Below are 23,948 nucleotides of genomic sequence, written 5' to 3' on the forward strand. Positions count from 1 at the left end.
GTTCATGGTATATCGTAGATTTTTTATTTAAAAGTTCATAAAATAAGAGGTACATTAATTCACATGATGAATGGGTCAAAAAATTAAATGAAACAATATGGTTCAGTGTTTAATGCTTCGGATTATTATCGTCAGCAAAATTTTATTCATTTGTATATTATCTGTTTATTTATTTATATAATTATCCATTTATCTATTTGTTCGCCTATTAGTATTATAGCATTGTTAATTTTTTTCTTTTTGTTAATTATTTGTTACAGAATCTCCTGAACTTTTCTATCAACGCCATATTTATTTTGCTCCAAACAAGAAAGAACACACAACATTAAACACAGACTGAAGAAATTATACTTATATTCAATTTTATTATGTACAATATAAATGGACGGCAACATACTTATACGTATTTAAAATTTTTTCTTCCTATAAAAAAAAACAAAACTGAAATGAAAAGAAAGTCTGCAACATTGGAATTATATATATATGTTTCCTTAATCGGCACATTGAGATTGTAGACATCGTGCATTTAAGTAAATGTGAATCGAAGTCGAATAGTGATGTATTGCTATTGTGTTAGAATGAATCATGTTTATAACAACTTTTTATGAAACTAAATCATTTTACTTAGATATCTATTTTCACTTGATTACATTATGATTTCTTTATTTTTTCACGTTTCAAATGTAGAAATGAATTCTAACAAATTAGAAAAAAATTACGGTATAACATAATATTATCATTTGATGAAAAATTAAACACTATAAAACCAAGGCATTCGACATTGTTTTTATTTATTGCATGCTTTATGATGATATTAGTATCATCTTAGGACAAGGTTTTTCTCAAGTAAATATACTTTTTTGCAAATAGATTCCATAACTGACAACGATACGACGAATGATGAACAAAGCTTGGAACTGTCCTTTTGTTATAAAAGAAAATGAATAGCCATAGATTTGTACCCGTGTATTGACGTCATATTTTTCAAACAAGTTAAATGACTATATCATTGACGGTGAGAATATTGCAACATACTTATTAACCTATATACTGGTCAATATTTCCAAAACAACGATTCAGCAACATGGACTACATTTACGACCAAAGCTTCATTCAAATTCAAATAATACGTTATTGCTGTTGTACATGTTGCATCCATGTTCCATATCGTGTTAAATTCCATGATTATTCATTAAAGCAGAAAGAGAAAAAGAATGAGATTAAAACTATTAATTACGATCATAAAGATTAAGGGATGAAAAAAAAACCGTTCTTCATCTTCGTGGTAGGCAGCAACTATCTACTGAAGAATTATATGATGAAATATGATTAATATATAAAGACTGGTAGAGGACGTGAGATCAAAGATTTTTTTATAAATAATGTTTCAAATCCAGAAAAGCGCTTCGGAAGCATGAAATTTTAGTGCTGTTTTCATTTTTTTTTTCAATTAATTAATAACAAACAAAGATAAATAAAATATAAGGTGAACGAAAAATACACGACAGAGTATATTCAAACTCTTGTCAGTGTTTAAGCAGTAGGTTACAAGAGGTTATATTTAATGCAAGTACTGTTAATTATCCACACAACACGATTAACAACATTTCTCCTGAAAAATGTGGATAAACTAATTGAATTAACTTCTACAATATAGGTACAGAAAGAGTCTCAAACCTTTTTTCAACTGTTCACAATGTTCTATATAAATATCAGAGACATTTGTTACAAAATATAATTAAATTTTTTTTTTGTAATTCATGATACAACTCTTTAAAAAGTAATTTATCAGTCGTGGTATGAAAAGCAAATTAAATATTTTCAAACCAATTATAATTCACAAGTTAAAAAAGAATATCAATAAAATTAACACTTATAAACATGTAGATCATGGTTGTAATACATACATTATAATTGTTTGCTTTAAACAGTAAAAAGTAAAAATTCTTTCATGATTTGTACATTGCAGTCACGCGTCGATCACTTTTGCATTTGTGTGTATTCATCCTGTAGTACGGATATATCGCTTACAGTTATGCTGCATTGTTCAGGCAACAACAGTTTTGATCATTTAAAAGATAAAAATGAAGATAACAATATTTAGAAATATAAAATAGGCTTATAAAAATGTATAAAAAGTAACAATGTTTGATTTACAAATTTGATATAGCAAAACTTTGTCTTTCCTGCAGCAGTTGAATCTCTTTCAAATTAGGGCAACTCCCACTGCACTGTGTCAAGCACCCTAACAACGAGGCCAACTGGGTTATACGAAATTTAGTTTCTGATGTTTTTTTGTGTGTAGAATTCATCTGCGTTTTCTACACAGTACACGGTTGTTACAAATTAAGACGTACATATATCATTTGACACCCTCAGTATAAATAGTTTCAAGGTTGAATTATAAACGTGTCAAATCGTTCATCAATTCCACTGTACAATCATATTATTCTATTCAAATTAGAAGAATGCTAAAATTGATACAGAATTGCATATTAAATTTTTTTAATATCATTAACTAGAGGCTCTCAAGAGCCTGTGTCGCTCACCTGTATCTACTGTGGTTTTGGAAATTATGTAAAATAAGGTTAAAATCATAATAAATAGTATAAGTTGCCCTAATAATGATTGAGGCCAAGTTTGGTTTAATTTGGCCCAGTAGTTAAATTAAAAGTAGGTCATCCCATTGTAGTCTTACAATAGTTACTGAAGACCCCTTATAGTTATTTAAATTAGTTTTCAAGTTGTGACCATTTGAAATTGTTTTTTTTTTACAATTTTCCCATAGACTTCTATAGTAAACCCTTATGTTCTATTTTTCGCCATTGCAGCTATGTTAATTGGATGGCAGGGTCATCGGATCCATTTTTCAATCAATTGATGATTGTGGCAAAGTTTAATTCTATTTTGCCAAGCAGTAGATTTTTGTAAAAGATTTCAGAAACTTAAGAAAAATTGTTAAAAATAGACTATCAAGGGCAATAACTTCTTAAGGGGTCAATTGACAATTTTGATCATATTGTCTTATTTGTAGATCTTACTTTGCTGAACATTATTGCTGTTTACAGTTTATCTCTATCTATAATAATAACCAAAAATTTCCTTAAAAATACCATTCCAGTGACAGCAACAAACAACGGGTCTGAAATTTCAGAGCAAATAGATTTTAACATGATGAACATATTTACCCTGTCAAATTTGCTCTAAATGCTTCAGTTTCAAAGATATAAGCCAAAAACTGTAGTTTACCCCTTTGTTCTATTTTTAGCCGTGTCGGCCATGTTGATTGGCAGGCGGGGTCATCGGGCATATTTTTTAAACTAAATACCCCAATGATGATTGTGGCCAAGTTTGGTTAAATTTGTCAAAATAGTTTCAGAGGAGAAGATTTTTGTAAAAGATCACAAAAAAAAGTAACATCACAAAAATACCGAACTCCGAGGAAAACTCAATCGGAAAGTCCCTTATCACATGGCAAAATCAAATGACAAAACACATAACAAATGAATGGGCAACAACTGTCATATTCCCGACCCGGCACAGGCATCATCAAATGCAGAAAATGGTGGACCGAACCTGGTTTAACAGCGCCAAACCTCTCACTTGTACGACAGTCGCGTCAAATTTAATAATATTGATAATGATGCGTGAACAACACAAACAGACACAATCGGTAAAAATGTCACAAATAAAGGTAAAAAGTCTAATTCGATAAATCACATTCGTGAAAAGGGAACGGGATTGTAGTTACGACATAAGGAACATATTCGATATCATCTATATAACAGATATTCCATAACGGTGAACCAACTCGTGATGGCGTCCGTACAAATTACGAAGTGATGATTTCAGATGCCCAAAACTTCACTATTGAGAAGCCGAAATCATCTCTTTCGTCGTTAAGATTTGTATCAACCGACCCTCGTAGTCAATTATAAATAAAAAATTTACGAAAAAAATTGTTAAAAATTGACTTTAAAGAGAAATAACTTCTCAAGGGGTCAAATGACAATTTTGGTAATGTGACTTATTTGTAGATCTTACTTAGCACATCATTATTGTTATTCATAGTTTATCTCTATCTATGATAATACTCAAGATGATAACCAAGAAATGCAAAATTTCCTTAAAATTACAAATTCAGGGATAGCAATCCAACAAAATGTTGTCTAATTCGTCTGAAAATTTCAGGGCAGATAAATCTTAACCTGATGAACATTTCTACCCGTCGTCAGATTTGCTCTTAATGCTTTAGTTTCAGAAATATAAGACAAAAACTGCATTTTACCCCTATGTTCTATTTTAGCTATGGCGGCCATGTTAGTTGGCAGGCGGGGTCATCGGACATATTTTTAAAACTAGATACCCCAATGATGATTGTGGCCAAGTTTTGTTAAATTTGTCAAAGTAGTTTCATAGAAAGAGATTTTTGTAAAAGTTAACGGACGACGACGGACGACGGACGCCAAGTGATGAGACAAGCTCACTAAGCCCAATGGGCCAGGTGAGCTAAAATTTGAAAGACGCTTGGTATAAAATCATAAACAAAATCATAGTGATTTAGCAAACAAAAACACACACAGATGACTAGATCATTTAGATTTAGAAGAAAAAAACACGTAAAAAAAATAAAAACAAGAAGTTTAGTTTCTGTATAAAAAAAGTAAAATATGTACTGAACAAACAATAAACGTTTTCGTAACATATTGTTTCATTCTTTAACAAAACACATTTCTGATGACAATTTAATGAATAAAAATTAACATCAATAATTCTAACATCATGAACATTGTGATCCGCAATCAAACCTGATGGGATTTTATCTACTATTAAACGATTAAACTGATGACTATTAATAAGTGTTTCATGTTTCATGAATTTCATTCAATAAAAAAGATACAACTTTTAGTTAGTAAATGCTTGTATCCCAAATATTTTGCAGCGTATACGGCAACATTTTCTTTTTAACTAAAATGACACGATATATTTCAGATTAGTTGAGACAACCAAGCAATACCAAATGTTGATTTAAGAAGAATTAATGTAGTATTTTCTAAAACCAACTGCAAAATTTTCAAGGATTGCATTGAATTTTACAATTAAAGTTTAACTGTAAAAATTTAATTTCTATTTAACTTAAATTAAAAATAGAAACTTTTTTATCATTCTACTGTGGTATTACATTAGTGTGATTTGTTATCTTCAAAGAGTATAGGAAATGAAAAAGCAGGATGTAAGATATTTGAAACGTCTGTTTCTTTTGAAAGAATCTTCATTAACGGTACCAACGGTACTGCATCAGCCACCTGCGCACCTGGTGCAGTTAAATTGGTACCGTCAGTGTTATAGTCTTTTATTTTTCTTTAGTGATGCTCTAGGCCAAAATATTCAAATTCAAAAACATTATACAAACGTTGAAGAGCTGATAATACCACAAAGGACCTAAAGTATAGCCAAATTCATGACTAGAAATCAAAGCTATTACAATTAATACTTTCGTTAATGATCATTGCACCCGCTGTTAAAAATCATGCGATCATTAAAAGCAGCTTCACTGTGTATTGTTTTCAAAACTGGAAATTGTTTAGACAAAAACGGTGGCATTGTACAACATATTACCTAACTGCTGTTTGCATCAATGACGCTTTTTTATGGGTTTTCAATTAAACATCTTACAACATATATAGAAAATAATCCCCGAGTTTAACAGTAATTCAGGATTGTCACCAATTGTTATAATTTTAATCGCATTTCATCTTGTTACCAACCGTTTGATAACAATTCATCACCACTGGAGATACTTATTTTTATACTATACTGCATGTACTGCTTTGGTAGCTTTTAGTGTCTAGTTTTTCCTTATTATTGTTTCTCTTCATGTGACTTTCAACTGTAATATTCGATTCTTTCTTGACCTCTGGTGTAGAAAAATTGGTATTTACCTTTTCTGTCAAGAATCCATTCTTGAGCAAACCATTCAAATTGTTTTCGTTCACATTGTTAAGTTTTGTTAGGTCTGTCCGAATTTTCTCTGGACTGTTCTCATGAATATTCAGTCTATTAGTCTTACAATTTTGTTCGTTTCTGGCTAGTTTATTCGGCGAGCTTTCATTGCTATTCCGTTTAAATTGCATTTCTTTGCGCAAGGTAATTGGAATTTTATTTCGATGGATATCATCAAATGATACAGGAGAGTACATTGCACAAATGTCAAGAGACCTTGAAAAGTTAACATCCGGTGATGATGACCTTCGAGACATTTCTTCCATGACAATTGAAGCCATCGGACACATAGATATATTGTCATCTGGAGTTATTGATCTTTGTCCAGTTAGATTTTCGTTTACTTCAGAACCTTTGCCTAACAACCAGTATGTTTTCATTGTTCCTTTACCCTGAAATTGATAAAGTAGGATGAAATATAAAAAAAGATCACATCATATGATATCATCGACTTAACACAACAGTTAAGCCTACATGTTTGAAATGAATTGTGTTGCTTGAATGTAAGATACATGTTTCATTGTACTTCAGGATAGCCAAGAACCATAGCCCGTTTTGTATATAATTATATAAAAAATAAACAAATGTTGTGGTAAGGAAAACATATACGCCAACCTATAACACAGAAAAAAAATGATTCAGAATTTACAAATTATGAAATGGATTTAAGAATAGACGAGACCACATATGTATATATTCAACAGTGCTCACAGATACGTTGTTAGGAAACCATTTTTGCTCATTCTTATATTGAGATGTTTTACCTTCACGTCAATTGTTCCTCGTTCGTGAAGTATATAGTCTTCATCCTGCACAAATCGATATGTTGTTTCACCAACGTGTATTTTCATACACTGCAAAATAAGAAACATATTACCTTTTTTTTTATGAATTAGTGAGGAAATTATAAACTAGGTGTACAGAACTGTCAAGAAATTTGTCAAGTTTCTGAACAATGAAATATAAAAAACTCAGAATTTGAATTATATTATTAACACTATTTAAAAGAAGAAAATCAAAGCCAAGGCAATAAAGTTAATCGGTCTACAAATTACATAGATAACTAAATATTGAAGAACACACATCTCATTAAAATACGGAAATTATTCTGCTCCGTGAAAATAAGCTTTTTCTGCTTTACACTTGACATCAGTCGTGCTGCTCATAACAAGTAACATTAAGGTTGATAAATATATTTATTAATAGAAAGGAAGCACATGTATTTGTTTTGGTAAAACACGTGTTTGTTTACATCAACACGTGTTTTAGAATACCTGTAATGTTAACAATGGTTTTCCATTGGATGGAATTTGTCGCATTGCGAATTAAGACAGGTATTCTATGTATTGTATGATTTTTGGCTCGTGTTTCTCGTGCTTGCTGTTTGTTATAAACTAATGTAATTTATAATACTTTAATAAAACTATTTTAATTAAATTTGTTTCCATCTGATATAGAACTGAATATGTTGTCCTTTTAAGTAGTATGAAGTTACGATTATTTGAGAAAAAAAACTTATTATACAGTCAAATAGATGTCTAAAAGTAAAATAAATAGAGAATGTGTCCATGGGACACAGACGTTTCCCCCGCTTGCATATCATATAAAGTTATAAACGGGCATAACTGAAGAACGGTAAAAGTGACGCTACCCACATTTGTACTTGATCTGAGTTTTGTGGTAATAAGTATTGTGTATTAGTTTCATGATATTTGGTTGAGGCAAACTAAGGTAAGAGAACGGGATCGAAAAATTCTGCATTTTTTCCATTTGTAAAGGGCATAACTCTAGAACCGTTAAAGAGACAACTGAAGAACGGTAAAAGTGACGCTACCCAAATTCGAACTTGATCTGTATTTTGTGGTAATAAGCATTTTGTATAAGTTTGATAACATTTGATTAAGGCAAACCAAAGTTAGAGAACGGAAACGAAAAATTTAGCAATTTTTCCATTTGTAAAGGGGCATAACTCTAGAACATATTAAGTGACGCCACCAAAATTAAAATTTGATCTATGGTGTGTGGTAATAATCATTGTGTAAAAGTTTAATAACATTTGATTAAGGCAAACTAAAGTTAGATAACGGAAACGAAAAATTTAGCAATTTTTCCATTTGTAAAGGGGCATAACTCTAGAACATATTAAGTGACGCCACCAAAATTAAAATTTGATCTATGGTGTGTGGTAATAAGCATTGTGTAAAAGTTTCATAACATTTGGTGGTGGCAAACTAAAGAAACCGACTTTTGTACGTACGTTCGGACAAGGGTAAAACTTAATGCCCCCTCCGCTACGGCGGGAGCATAAAAAGGAGGCTCAAATCCGTTTGAATACATATTTTTGCTCAATTGTATTGATTCTGTAACGTTTGATTCAAATAGGACTAACGGCTTGTCACAAATCACCAGCAATGTATCAGCACCAAAACAGAATCAAGCCATGTTTACACTGAGGAAATGCACAATTTTGATCAAAATGAATAATAGGGAGACAACTCTGGCGAAGCAGAAATTTGTCTGGTCAATGTTGAAAAGAACTTTATCAGTGAATACATTGTATCTACTTTAATAGACCGAGCCACGCGTTTTTAAATTTGAAAATTTAACCTAGTCGAGCGGATAAAAGAGGGACGAAAGATACCAAAGGGACAGTCAAACTCATAAATCTAAAACAAACTGACAACGCCATGGCTAAAAATGAAAAAGACAAACAGAAAAGCAATAGTACACATGACACAACATAGAAAACTAAAGAATAAACAACACGAATATCGTATCACGCTCAATACTGTGGTAGAATCTATATGTATTGAAGAGCAATGCAAACCGGTCATTCATATCTCCATAAATAATCTACTCAACCGAAATATTCTTTTAAGAGTCTTTTAGTGCAATAATTGTTTGAAAATACACATTCTTGCATGTAAAATAAAGAGTGTTATTTTTTCAAACATTGTTACGGTTGAACCACTAGTTATATTATTTTGAACTTATTATCCTACCTCTCCGCTGGTTTCCATTCTAGAGGCAGTGTTAACGGTATCACCAAATAAACAGTACCTTGGCATCTTAATACCCACAACACCAGCAACTGCATTTCCTGTATGGATACCTAAATGACAGTAATAAGAAAATCATAAGGCTGAGTTTTATAGTTGATATGGAAGCGAGAGTACTAGATAAAAAAGCGTGTAATATTGACTGCCAAAGAAATACAATGAATATTCAGAGGATGTGTGGTTCGGTCTACCCTACATGTATACTACAGAGCATTCGAAGATATTTTTACTTGGTTGAGCGTGGCATTCTCCCATCATATATTGAGTTTATCATAATAAATGTATTAAACCACATCGGATGTAAAAAAAGAAGTATACTAGAAGATATCATATTTCTTATTAAGATTATCAAAACTTTGAAAGAAGTTGATATTTTATTTTATTCTGTAAAATATACGAGAAAAATAACTCATCCTAAAAAATGTCACTTTTGAATTAATAACTTCTGCAAGAAACAAAATTATTTTTTCAGAATCCTTTAAAAGGATCAAAACAATGACATTACCGATTCGTATTTTCATTGATCCACCAGTAGAAGGATCCCTGAGATCTACAACGGCGTTAATCATGTCTAGAGCCATATCAAGTATCCTGGCGGAATGGTCAGGGCATATTTCTGGTGCGCCGGCTACAACCATGTAAGCATCGCCAATTGTTTCTACCTGTTATTGGTGTAAAAAGACTATAGTTAAATCATACTTTGACAATCCTCAATTTGGAACACCTCTCCGTAGACAAAAAAAAAAGACTACTGGATTCGACAATTGGGAACTGCGACACCATATGGTTGTAATGACAAAATTGATGGTATAGATATTTTATCTAGTCCTTCCTGTAGCTCGGTGAATGTGAGGAACATTTTCAACTCTACTCCTCGACGTAGATGCAGTCATGGTTATGGTCACTATACATCATCTACTCTCCATGATGTCTATATTTATGACCTGCTGCCATTGATACAAAACACGTTAGGTATTCATCCCATTCGCATGAAGCTTTATTCTTTACCCCTTTCAAAACTTCGTTCTCTGTAAAAATTAGGTTTGGAAACTACAGCTATCAATTCGGTTACTGCAAGTCACAAACTTTTCAAACCAGTTTGCATTGGAAAAGGTATAAAGGAGTTAAGATCCTTTCTTAAACTTTCCTTTGCCAACAAAGGTCTCGATGCCATCAACTTAGGCAATATTCTTCATCATAAACGAGTTCGCTCGAAAATACCTCCCTATTTGAAAGACCAGTCTGTACCTATCATTTCTAATACCTATACCAAATCAATTGCAACTAAAACTTTCAATTGCAAACACGTCTTGCATGATCTCAATATTGACGAATTCAAGTCTAAACCTCCTGAATGCACATGTGCTTGTTCCCCATTCATATAAAATCCGGCTGGCCACGTTATTACTGATGACCCAAACATTGTCAATAACACTTCTCTGCGAAATGTGTTATCCAAAGGCCCGAAATATCGTGAGCCTCAATCCATCAATGGGAAACACAACTTCAAAATACTGATGGATTGAGTCGAGTATTATGCCAGGCAATAGTTTGAAATCGAGAAAGAAGACGTAGATACTCTTTCCGAATGGATTAAGGCTGTGAGGTCGTTGATACAAAGTAGAATTAAGAAACTGAATGGGTCTTAACTACCCATGCTACATCAATCTTTTCAGACTCAAATGTTGGAAAACACTTGTCCTACCTCCATGACAAGTATATTGTTGTCCCCGCAGATAAAGCCCCCAAAAACATCATTCGTGTGTGTAAATCACATTACATTAACTGCTTGATAAATGAATTAGGTCTTGCCAATTCACTTTGAAACTCAACATATACTCCCACGACACTTACTAAAGAGGAAATCTGAATAATCTTAGGTCTGTTCTATATTCCTTGGGAATTTCAACAATAGATGAAAAACTGGATCTTCCATCACTGTATTGGATACCTAAACTACATAAGTGTCCTTACAAACAACTGTCTTCCAAGTGCTCCGCGAAACCTCTTCTAAATTATTAACATCAATTTGATCAGCAATCAACGCCGGGCTTCAAAGTTATTGTGAAATTGCCTATTTTTAGAGGTGGCGTGAATCAGATGTGTGTACTAAAAATTTCCAAAGATCATTTGAGTGCATACAATCTAAGACTCTTTCATTTTGCAATAGTATTAAAACATTTGACCTTTCTTAAAAATCACTGACATTATCAAGATGCTAGATTTCTTGATGGACAACATATTTGAAGAATGAAAATAAATTAGAAGTAACCTTTAACATTACGTTCCGCTATATAGATGATGTTCTCTCACTAAATAATTCAAAATTTGGTGAGGATGTTGAACGCATCTATCCCATCGAACTTGAGATAAAGGATACAACAGATACAGCTAAGTCTGCCTCATATTTTGACTTATATTTACAAATTGACAATGAGGGTCGGTTGAAATCAAAACTTTACGACAAAAGAGATGATTTCAGCTTCCCATTTGCGAACTTTCCATTTTTATGTAGCAACATTCCAGTAGCGCCTGCATACGGGAGTTGAGTTGATATTCCCGGGCTTGAATTTCCTTTCATGATTTTCTTGATATAGGGTTGCTGCTCACACGGAACCTATTAAACCAAATGTTCCAATTGGTGAAGTTGAAATCATCCCTTCGTAAGTATTATGGACAAAATCACGAGTTGGTTGACCGTTAAGGAATATCCGTTTCACAGATGATAGCGAATATGTTCCTAATATCGTAACTGCAATCCCGTCCCCTTTTGTGACCTACCGAATTAGACTTATTACCGCATTTGTATTAACATGAGCAAACGACGGGTGCAACATGTGGAGCAGGATCTGCTTACCCTTCCGGAGCAAATGAGATCACCCCCAGTTTTTGGTGGGGTTCGTGTTGCTCAGTCTTTAGTTCTCCATATTGTGTTTTGTTTACTATTGTTTGTCTGTTGGTCTTTTTCTTTTTAGCCATGGCGTTGTCAGTTCATTTTCGACTTATGAGTTTGAAAGTATCTCTGGTATCTTTCGCCTCTCCTTTATGTTGTTTCAGGAATTTACCAATTTTAAGTTTTGAATTAGGCTAATATGGATTTACATTTATACTTCTATAGGTATCGATTGTTCAGAGTAATCCCTGATAATGTAAAAACAACTATCACAAACTGTTAAAAAATATATCCTTTTTTCGATTCTAATACTGGAAGATAATATTTGTGTCTTTTCACTAACAACAGTTTTACTCTAAACAGCAATGGTGATAAAATGCAACTACGTTTTGAAAAGGACTGAAATGTATTAAAGATTCATAGTATTTGAAAACTTAACTGAAATAAAATTGAATTTTAGTCAATGAAACATAAATCAAAATCAAAATCATCACTTTTAAGTAAAGCTTTGCATATTCCCCTGAATGTACCTTTACCCAAAGTCATACTGCTGTCAGACAATTGGCATATAGGAAATGAAATCATCAATGAACCATAATATGTAGGGCATAGTCCATGCTTTGTTAAAACACCACTTGAACACTTTCTACAACTCATAATAACACCATGTTATCTGACTTGAGGTCCAATTTAACTCAGACTTACAACTGAATAAAAGTAAGTTAAACGTAAAAGGTAAGTCAGATTAAGGATGCTGCTCATGATGCATTACTACACAAAATAATATGATTGAAAGGTACTTTGTATCTGATGTCAGAATTGATGTAAGAGAATGAAGTGTAATATGTAGGTAATATTGACCTGTTGGTTATATTATACGTAATTAAAGGAGTATGGCCACGATGGCCAATTTTGTTTAAAGCCAACACCTTTTAAATTAATTCAAAAATTAGTTAAATTATTATTTGTCTATTAGAGTGCACAGTTATGACGTCATAATGATATCGCAATAGTTTTAATGAGTCAGAGCTTGTTGAATTTGTTTTTGTCAGATATTTTAACATATTTTGTCATCAATTTTTTTTTATTTCTATTACTTAAGGGCAATTGTTTTCAGATATATTGTTATTGTTACTGTTTTCTCTGACAAAAGTTGAAGGATACACAAAATGATCTATAAACTATCTCTTAATAAATCATAATGAAAAAGTGACTGAATTGAAATTATCTTGAACGGTTAGCCTATCTGTCTGATAGTAGGAAACACCAGCTTCTCATAAATTATTACCAGACCATTATTGTGTTACCAATGTTATTTCAACTGATCGGGCGGAGCTTTCGTGTTTATTTGCACAAGGACAGTCTATTTGAAGATGTGTGTGATAAGGATGATTGCCGTTATAATTATTATTGAATTCTAATCACCTATCAGTATCAGCAAACGGATTTACAAAAGAACTGAGTGTATGATATGGGACGAACAGAATAAATTAAAAATAAAAGTATTTATATGTGGTATAGCTAGGTATTTCAAAGTATTGGCTATTGTATTATTCGGTTTAAAGCTTGATATGTTCAATAAAGGAAATCAATAAGGTCGAAGTACTATTTGCAACTTACCTCATCCCCTTGTCCCTATACCCCTAAAAACACATTCGGAATAAAAGGAAGAAAAAAAGTATGTAAAAACTTTATAGATTTACGACATATGCATGCATATTTTACAACTTGCATCATAGTTATACTTTCTTTTCCACAATTTCCAAAATGTGACAATTATTACATGTTTTAAAACTCCGTTTGACAATTAAATCAACGGCTGTGTCTCACTATTTACTTTGCGAATACACATATAGTGTTTACTCATTTTAACCGGATCAATGCCCATAACTGGACACTTTATTGATGAGTTTACATGAATCCCAAAACACCTATCTATAGATGGATTAGTCTATGATATGATAAGCGAACCGGTTAAACCCCGCACAGTGAAGTGAAATAAATCAAGTAATACGCACATTCATATTTAAATAAACTCATCATAGATACCAAGATAAAGCAACCAGAACAATCAATTTACTTTTGTTTTCAATTTAACTTTGCATTTATAAAATTTAGCATTAAATAAAATCATACAAAAGTATTTAGTATAAATATAGTGCGTTCCTGCCACCTGATGTCTATCTAAATCAACGCCAAAGTAGAATAAACATTTTCCTTTAGGAATAGGCAATAAAACGATAATAACTACTAGTTTTTAAAGATAGTAATATCTCAAAAATATAAGAGTAGTTACTCTATAAAGCCATACAGGATAATCACATCCAGGGTTAAAAGTGTATAGACAAAAGTAACTCTAAACAACACAGCAGACGTAATCATTCTGACTGGTGAAATATGAAATTTGGTGTCCTTTAATAAAAATGTTACAGTTGAGGCAAATGTAGAGACCACATTGTTCAATTGCATTTGATGAAAACAATTTATTGGCAAACTGATTGCATGATGTGTTTTCGATTTTTATGAATTCTTTTTAATTCCAAGAGGGGAATAGACAAAACACCATTTTACGATAGATAATGATTTTAGATGATAGTAGGTACGCTACGTCTTTAAAGAATCATCAAAAGAAATCGACCAATGTGTACATCAACACTGCTGACTGGTATTATCTTTGAAGTACAGAAACAGAAATTTGCGGATATTTTTACATCGCATTTCAAACATTGCACAAGATCAAGTTTTCTTCTGACTGTTGGCGACATCTTTCTGCTACATCCATAGGATATGAACTATTTGATATTTTATATCCTAGATTATTTCAATAGTGATTTTAGGCTTTGAAATAGCTTTCAGTAACAAACTGCGAGTACTATGGTATGTATACTTTGTGTCTAAAGTCTTATAGTTGTGTGTAAAATTGACGCGTCAGGCCTTCTCAACTTATTTTTATACTTCTATATTTTGTTGTGCTGTAACATCATGTCCCATGTCAGGAGGAGAATTGGAAGTCCCCAAACATGTTCAATCCCGCAACATTATGTATTTGCCTGTCGTCAGGAGCCTGTAATTCAGTAGTTGGCGTTTGTTGTTGTATATCACATTTGTTTTGCGTTTATTGTTTTGTACATAAATAAGACTCTATATTTGCTCGTTTGATTTATTTAGCAATTATCTTGTATGGGCCGTTTTATAGCTTGCTATACTGTATGGATTTTGCTCATTGTTGAAGTATAAAACTTATACATCATTTGATAAGAAAATGGAAATCACACCCCATTTTCTATTTTGTTTTATATATATATATGATACGAGATCAAACCATAAGATAATTTTTTTTTTAAAAGTGTATATTTATGGTCGATTATTTGAAAACAAAATCTTAAAACAAAATACGAACATCTAAAGTATATGATTTCCAACACAGTGTGAATCAATAAGATTGTCAAAATCTTACACACAAATGTGTTAATTGTGGCTTGTTATAAAAGTGTCGTGAAAAGTTTCGCATTATAAAATTCATCTCACATAATGTCCCTTAACTGTAGCGATAAATTAACAAAAATTCACATTATTTGTTTCGAAAGTTAAAATGTACGTCAACGACGATGTTTTGGTATTTCAGTCTAATGATTGTTTCTGCATTAAACCTATCATAGATTGAAAATTAAAAAGTAAAAACCCTATTAAAGTGCCTAACAAGATTTTGTGAGGTAGACGAAATTGACTTTAAAACGATCGTATTGACTTTTGATGTGCAGAAATAGGCAGATCGGACATATTTTGACTTTAGTTACTTACTTCTTAAGTTTGGGATTAATTGTAATCAACATATTCCAATGAGACTGAAAAATGCTTTTTTTTATTATGATAAATAATAATTTTACCTGCCGTAGTCGTGCATAAAATATATTTCGGTATTTCTCTTACGAAAATGACTTGTTTAATGGAACAAAACGTATTATTTGTAAACTTTCTCTTTACTCTTCCCAATAGGCTTTTAAAAAATAACCTTTCAACTGTATATTCCGAAAATTTTGTGAAAATCGAATAAGTGGCAATTCTTACCTTTCATACCTTAACTTTCATTGATAAAACATAATATTGACTCGTCCAGTGTCCAGTTTGAAGGTCATTTTAGTTACCGTACACATTCATGCACGTTCTAATTAATCAATAGTCATGTATGAAAAGCATAAACAAGTTTGAAGGTAAACTAATAACAACTTAATCCAATCAAATTGCCTACGATTCAATAACAATGACCAGTCCACATCATAAAAATGTATAGGGGTAAACTGGGTAGGGAGAAAATGTCAGATATATTAAGTTCTTTATTTTGCAATAACGAGTAAAAATTTGTTAACCAATAGATTTGTTATAATTTCATAAACATGTCGTTATGTATTGGTATAGTTTTTGGATCTTTCATTAGCGTATTTAAGGCTGTAGAAAGTTTGGCCTTCAAAAGTCAACATAATCATTGACTTTATAAAGAAAATTCGCCTTTTTAAAACATTGAATGTTTCACAAATAATACGCGACAACAAAGCGAAATCATTTCTTAAAACACTGCAAAAAAAATAATTCTGATTGATGCAGTGGTATTGTCATAAATTACACTGGAGTGAACAGTGGTACATCAAACGTCGAATTCCCTCACACAATGTTATCACACACTATAGCAACAACACACGATAACTATCAAAAGAATTAAATGTTTAAGTAAATTATACTTTGCATTTTAATTAGAGAAAATAATATCCTTACACAGGTCATTATTTTAGGCCTTGAAGCAAATTTCATTGAAACTTGGTTTCGTCCGGGTTGATTAATCAAAAGAAGGACCTATCGTTCTGAAAGAAAATAGGTATATAATTAAACATATGCCCTAAACAATTGATTTAAAAAACTTGACTCTTGTTTCTTCTTCAGAGAAAGTAGACATATTTTGAACCCCAAGTATTTACTTTTGGTATATAACTATTGACTGCCCCGATTAGTATTGAGATGTAAATAAAATGTCTCTTGTTTGACAATCGTTGTAATTAAACGAAATAAATCCTATAAATATCTTAAGGGTTCATGAGGGATGTTTTGAACAACAAAGTTTTCGTCGCTAAACTAAATAACATATTATCGGTGGAAATCCAAATTTCCCGCCTTTCACGTCTGTTGACCCCTTTGGACATTTAGTATATACATTTCTATATAGTTTCATATGAAACAATTGAAACTAAAGATTTAGTTAGATTAGTAAATCACTATAACTTTACTTTCATACTAGACAATGAGCATTAAGTCGCCAAACTGGCTTTACATTTCCCAGATGAGTAAAAAACAAAATAAACCATCATAACAACAGATTTTTAATTTAAAACGTTAATAATTTTCATCATATTAAAGTACATTCAACAAATAAAGTATCATGATATAGAGGTTTGATCAATGCAAAAAAACACAGATGCTCATTTGATTGTAGATGTTAACGGACATGTCCATTGCTTTTTGGTTGTGTAATTTTTCTATCCTATAAAACTATCTCAAGAGCCTCTCATTGCTTATCATTCACGTAAGAATAACAATGATTAAGATACCTCGTATATTTTCACACTGACCCTTGGTAGTTTCCCTTCAAGGTGTTATAGACAAAACACGAAAATCAATCATATGATGTCCTTATTTATTTCCGTAACACATTGTGATTTACGGAATAACATCAAACAGAATATTGACATTCTTGACATTTTTATCGTGAATAACCACAAAACATAGTGTGGTCTCCACATGTTTAATCATTTGAGGTCAAACCGCACTTATACATTTTCAAATAGATATTTTAGAAGTATGATTCATTCTAAGAAAATGAGAACTTTAACACTGCTGCATAAACTTTGATGGATAAACTAATTAATAACATTTAACTCGATTCGTTTTTGTAAAACAATGTCAAACACCACTACCTATCATGCTACGATGTCAATTTACATATTAGTGTGTGGGTGTTCAACAACCGCGAAAGAAATTAAAAATGAAAATGAATTTACAGCAGATTTCTGTCAGTATGTAGCTAATGGTAATATCTTTGGTTAGCTTGCTTGTTAGCTGAACCGCGAAGTCATTGTTAGGTAAGGTATACTACCCTCCTTTTAAAGTAGCTTAGTCCTACAGAGAGATAGATTTTTCATCTGTTGGGCTAGTCTACTATTAAAGGAGGGAAGTTTACCTTACCTAACAATGACTTCACGGTTCAGCTAACAAGCAAGCTAACCAAAGATATTACCATTAGCTACATACTGACTGAAATCTGCTGTAACTCTAATCTTAGACTCTAATATTCATTTTTGAAAAATAGTTCATAAATACAGGCAAATTTTGTGTTAGCACTTTTATATGAAAATCGTTTGTTGAAACATATTACAGGAGTGAGTAAATAGATCAACAGCTTTATACTATCAACCCAAAAGTGATGAGGATATCACCCACAAGAAATACAGATGCTTTTATTTACCTAAAAACCGATTGATCATAAATCACATACATTAGTAAAAATAACTCTTATTTGTCATGAAATGTTCAATTTAAATGTTGAACTGCTTCATTCACATTTCATTATACATTGACATAACGGTCATCGTTTTATTCAAACTCTACCTTACCTGTTCTCGTCCTGTTGTAATCAAAATCCAAGGGAAAAGATAATGTGTTCTTTATAAATGTATATTTACCTTATAAACACCATGTGTTTCACTCAGTCGATCGAAGCACGTGTACATAGCATTCAGCATTGATACAACTTCCATTGGTGTTATACGACTGCATATTGTAGTAAACCCAACAACATCACTAAATAGAATAGTCACATTCTCAAACACCTATATCATATAAAAATCAATCAATTATAATGTAAGGCTTGGAATAAGTACTAAATCATATAGTATGCCTTTAGTCTTTAAAAATGTTCTTGGTGAAATATTCTAATTCTTTTGTTTTATCAACTCTCAACTAAGGACGTTTTTACCTAAACACTATATTTTTATTGATCAATATGTTCTGCTTCGCTAATTCTGTGTTTTTTTTTATGTACATAGAGTGAAATATACGATAACTAGAACTTGAGATGACAGCTGAGTTTCATGCAAATCACATTTTATTCGTCAGTGTGATCTTTACAGATATTCCTTTTCAGTTTTTCAAGTATTGTAAAAGTCGTTTGAAGGTTTTTTTGTAGATTTATTCATGTAAACTGTTTTCCCAAAGACCCCTCTTCTTTTAAAAATATGTTCTAAACCCACGTCTGATAAACATTTTTTATAAAATAAACCAAATCAATATTTTGCTTCTATATTTTTCATACAAAAGTTAAAAAAAAAAATTTTATAAGAAAAATCAGGATACATCTCCATTGTATTAAACTAAAAACAGTTATTTTCAAAATGATATTATCTATAAAACAAGAACATGAAACCATCAGTAGTTTTCTACAATTGTGTAATACACTATACCCTCAATTGAAATAAACTTCATTTATGAAAGTGCAGTTATTTTGAATTTCGACAGTGAACATTTTTAATAACTAACCTAATATTGGTCTATCTCTTAGTGTTCAACGATTTGACTTACATTATCATATTTACTTTAAATAATATTTATCTTTGTTCGACATGACTTAAAAATGAAGTTTGTGTTTAAGTACATATTTTTTTCTGTTATCTATGACAAAAAACATTCATATTACAACTTTATATGTGTAATAGTTCTTTTTCCTAACAATTACTAATGCATTATTCAGTTTCTTCATGTCAGAGCATTTTTGTGCGGACAGGGCATCCAACCACTACCAATCTTTCAATTTATCTAAAGTGCATACATGTTTTTTACTCTTGATTTATTGATGATATTACCTGGCAGGTTGTTATAGCTGGTTCCCCTCTTCTTAGTCTGTCTGCTACCTGTTTTGGGATCATCTGATACAACAAGGAATCAGTTCGTTTCATTTCTGCGTCTAGCTTTTCCATACTTTCCTCCAAAATTTTACTCTTTTGCTGTTCCTGTTCGAAATTTGTGTTAATAAAAATGACAATCATATGTTTCTATATAACTCACTTGGTGTAAAGCTTGGTAAAATAACCGGTTACTTCTAGTGTTAAATATCGGTGAAAAGATTGTATAGCGTAAGCATATTTATTCTAGTATAAAGTATCTGTTTATATATTATTGCTAAAAATATCACTGTTATGATTTTATGATTTTCTGTTCTTTTTTAATATTTTTTCTAAAATAAATACAAAAATAAAAAAATTGTTTGAAAGTTCAGTTTGCGGGCACAGTCTTATTCCTCCAGTGATATATAACTTGACATCAGAAAATCTAAAAAAAAATAGAATAAGAATGCTCGCACGTACTAAATCTCAAGTACACAAAACTCTCTTATTGATTTATTAGGCTGTGGATTTTCTATAAAATTCTTGATTTATTTGCCACAAAGTCCTCTTTTTCTATCAAATGCAATGAAACAGTAAAAAATAAGGCTTTACATCAAGTTTCCCCTTGGAACATGTACTAAATGGCCTATACCTATTATTCATTATATCTGTAGTTTTGATACAATTGAAGCTTGAAAAATTCGTACAAAAATGGCTACAGAAGGGTACATAAACCTTAAAGGACAATCCTTTATAATGTTTGCTCTATAAATAATACTAACAAGAAAAGTCGAGTGTAAAATTTTTTTATAATTAAATTGAATTTAAATTACCTACGCTTTGATATATATTTATTCTACACACCAAGCTATTGATTATTTTTTTTCTGATAATGTTTTGGAAAATTTAGGCAACCTTTATAAAGACGTGAATTGTTTTGTTTTATATTCATATCAAAAGAAAAAGTATGGATTCATGACTTTCTAAAATCTCCGTATTCGTGAACGATGTAGGGGTATATATGGAATTGCCAGATTTGCTGCGATTTTCAAGTTCTATAATTGGACATCCAAAAATAAATTGTGGGAGTCGTTTTCTGCTGGAAAAACAACACATTTTTCATTGAGAAGTCAAAAAGCATCCCAACATCAGTTTCCTTTAAAGCCCATGTGCTCATGATACAAATGTTTATAATTCGCCTCTGATTACATCGCTTAACAGGTTTAATACATTTAGATAAGTGTCTAGTTAAGGTTTACCTGGATCGCACTGAATCCTTTTGCTTGGCAAAGTCCACTACTGCTTCGATCAGTTGCCGGAAGTTCTGCCGGTTGATTGGTTATGAAGACCAACAACTATATAATGGTTTTAAATTGTTACCGATGGCAAGGTCCAGTTAAAACATGATCAGTGGTACCAGATGTGTATGGAGGTGGTGTACAAGAGAAATCGGAAGGCTTAGAGTTTAGATCAGTTAAGCTCATGGTTTCTAAAAGCCTATCTTTGATGCAATCCTACAATAAGGTGCAACACTATTGGACTTATACTAACCTGATCGAGAGCCAATTTCAATTCTGCTGATTGTTGTGTACCCGCCAAAACGAGGTCACGACTTGAATCATGTAAACTGAGGTCATTGATGAACAAACCAGCCCTAAACATTGCATCTAGATTCTGAAGTCTGAATATAAATTTACACGGTTGAAAATAACAAGTAAAAAGTTATTAGCAAAAACTAAATATATTCTTACATTAGACAATGAGGAGATATTCAGTGGTGACCGTTTGGTCTATTTAACTGTAACATCACAAAAATTACCTATTTTACGTTTGAAAATGACTTAATGATGTAAGCTTTATGATTCGATGCAAATACTTAGGTGAGATAATAAAAACAATTGAAGATTTTTTTAATTTACCAAACTGGAAATTATTTGTGAAAATGACAAATTCAGTCAGTGTGTGTTGTACGAATGTTCGTGTTGATAAACATAAAAGTTTATTCCAGTTAAACAAAATCCAAAGCCGTTTGAAGCAAAAATAATTGAACGAAGCAATTTTTCATGACGATTACAGACTTGCTGCAAATGTAGTTAAATGTAAATAACTTCCCTGTTGACTTAAGAAATACGCAGAGATATTTCAATAAAGAAGTTATTTAATTAATCATTGTACTATTGATAAGAAGTTTCTATTATAACCATTCATTGAAATATGTTTGTACAGTTATTTATTTCAGAAAAGGCGCCAACATAGAATGTAATCCCATCAACCACTGAAATTAATGAGACAAGAAGAAATATATCACATATTCACAATTAAATAATTTTAAAATATCATGTTAGTACTTTAATATTTTGTAACCATCAAGAAAATACATAGTTGGTTTAACTCATTTCATTCTCGATTTATCATGTAAAGCCCCGGATCCACAGATCGTACGATTTTTTTGTCGTGGAAAATCTGTGAAATATGCTATATGGACAATTATATTCAATTTTATAGAGCTAAACTCCGAGCTAACAGAAATAGCTCAACACAAGATGCTATTCATTTTATTGATAAAACTGTTTTAGAAAAAACCCAGCTACATTTTATGAAACAAGTACTGGGGACAAAAAGAAGCTCAACAAATCTAGCTGTTAGAAATGAACTAGGACTTTTGCCATTAGAAACTTTCATAAAAACCCAAACTATGATGTACCTATCTAGATTAAATAATGAAAATCTAAAGCCACTTCTTAATGAAGCCTTAAAATTAACTAAAAGTTTAGATACCAAGGGAACATACTCTTGGTATACTTTTGCAAAAAATGTGTCACAAGATATAAATATTGACATTAAACTAAAACTTTAAAACAGACTAAAATGTTAAAACCCCAATTAAAAAAAAGTTATATCAACTATTATCAAACTGTTATTGATGATAAAATAAATAACTTAAATGAAAATAATAAAATATATCTATATAAATTTCTTAAATCTAATATAAATAACCAAATGCAATACTACCTATCACACCCAAGTAAAGAGACAAGAAAAATGTTACCAAATTTAGAATAAGCGAACATTGTCTCTTCATAGAAACTGGACGATATACCAAAATACCACGAAATGAAAGAAAATGTAAAATATGTAATATCTTAGACGATGAATTTGATTTTTTCTTCAACTGTAAAATAAATAAAAATATAAGAGAAATCTTTCTAAAATATTATATACAAAAATATGTAAATTTTAATACACTTAATTTTACTGATAAACTCGTAATAATACTTAATCCATCAACACCAAATGATGTAAAAGCAGTTGTTTCTTTTATTAAAGAGTCATTAGAACTGAGGAAAGGAGAACAGTAACTGTTTTTATCATATTTCTTATAATATTGTCGAGTTTTCATTATGTTTCATTATGTTTTTTTGTCAATGTATTTGCCACAACCAAAATTGGTTTTTGTATGTTTTGCAAATAAAGATAATATTATAAAATAGTTGTCGTGGCACTGTCTTGAAAAATGTAAAAAAAATATATTGAGTGATCACATCAGCTATGACATGTCCACGATGGTTCCACGATGAGTACTGTACAAAAAAAAAATTAATAGTACTGTCGTGTGTTTATCGCAAGTATGTCGTGCGAAAGTCGTACGACAATCGCGAGTTATTTGGTGCTATTTTTCAGGTTTTGAAGTCATTGGATGCTTGTGTTACTGTCGAACGACTGTCGCACGTGTACAACAGTCGTGGGTCTATGAAGAAGGCCCGATTTATTGCGTACCATTTGCCATTGTTCAATGTCATTTTAAGTTCGGTCCAAATAAACTATACTTGTGTATAGAATTTAAACCAGGATGCACCCGAAAAGAAAATTAAATCAACAAAAGAAAGGTGGTATCAGTAAACGCGGGTGATGTTGACCAGACGAAGGACCCCCCTACCACAAGCTTTAACGATTCGGAAACTGCTGGAGACGACTACGCTGATAATGTCGTCACTGTGATATCCGATGTCTCATGTAAAGGGAGCCCCTCGCTCTTTACACTCATTTTCCAGTGGCAGTCCAAATTTT

At 31.6% G+C, this 23,948-nt stretch overlaps 1 protein-coding gene across 11 annotated transcripts in view; it reads right to left on the bottom strand.

The window, feature by feature from the left end:
• Positions 1–771: 771 nt before the first annotated feature.
• The window catches only part of LOC139482270 (soluble guanylate cyclase 88E-like), a 240,323-nt gene continuing 217,146 nt past the window's right edge, over positions 772–23,948 (bottom strand). For 10 of the 11 annotated variants that reach the window (XM_071266056.1, XM_071266061.1, XM_071266054.1 and 7 more), the window contains 7 exons: positions 21,432–21,561; positions 19,860–20,006; positions 18,684–18,830; positions 9,568–9,724; positions 9,006–9,115; positions 6,768–6,857; positions 772–6,395 (listed from right to left, as the gene is read on the bottom strand). In XM_071266056.1, the coding sequence (XP_071122157.1) occupies positions 5,808–6,395; positions 6,768–6,857; positions 9,006–9,115; positions 9,568–9,724; positions 18,684–18,830; positions 19,860–20,006; positions 21,432–21,561 (1,369 nt within the window). In that variant the 3' untranslated portion in view covers positions 772–5,807. The remainder of the gene's footprint in view (positions 6,396–6,767; positions 6,858–9,005; positions 9,116–9,567; positions 9,725–18,683; positions 18,831–19,859; positions 20,007–21,431; positions 21,562–23,948) is intronic. The other variant, XM_071266063.1, reaches the window with a different exon arrangement.

Source organism: Mytilus edulis, chromosome 7 (assembly GCF_963676685.1).
Source record: "Mytilus edulis chromosome 7, xbMytEdul2.2, whole genome shotgun sequence".
Lineage (NCBI taxonomy): Eukaryota > Metazoa > Mollusca > Bivalvia > Mytilida > Mytilidae > Mytilus > Mytilus edulis.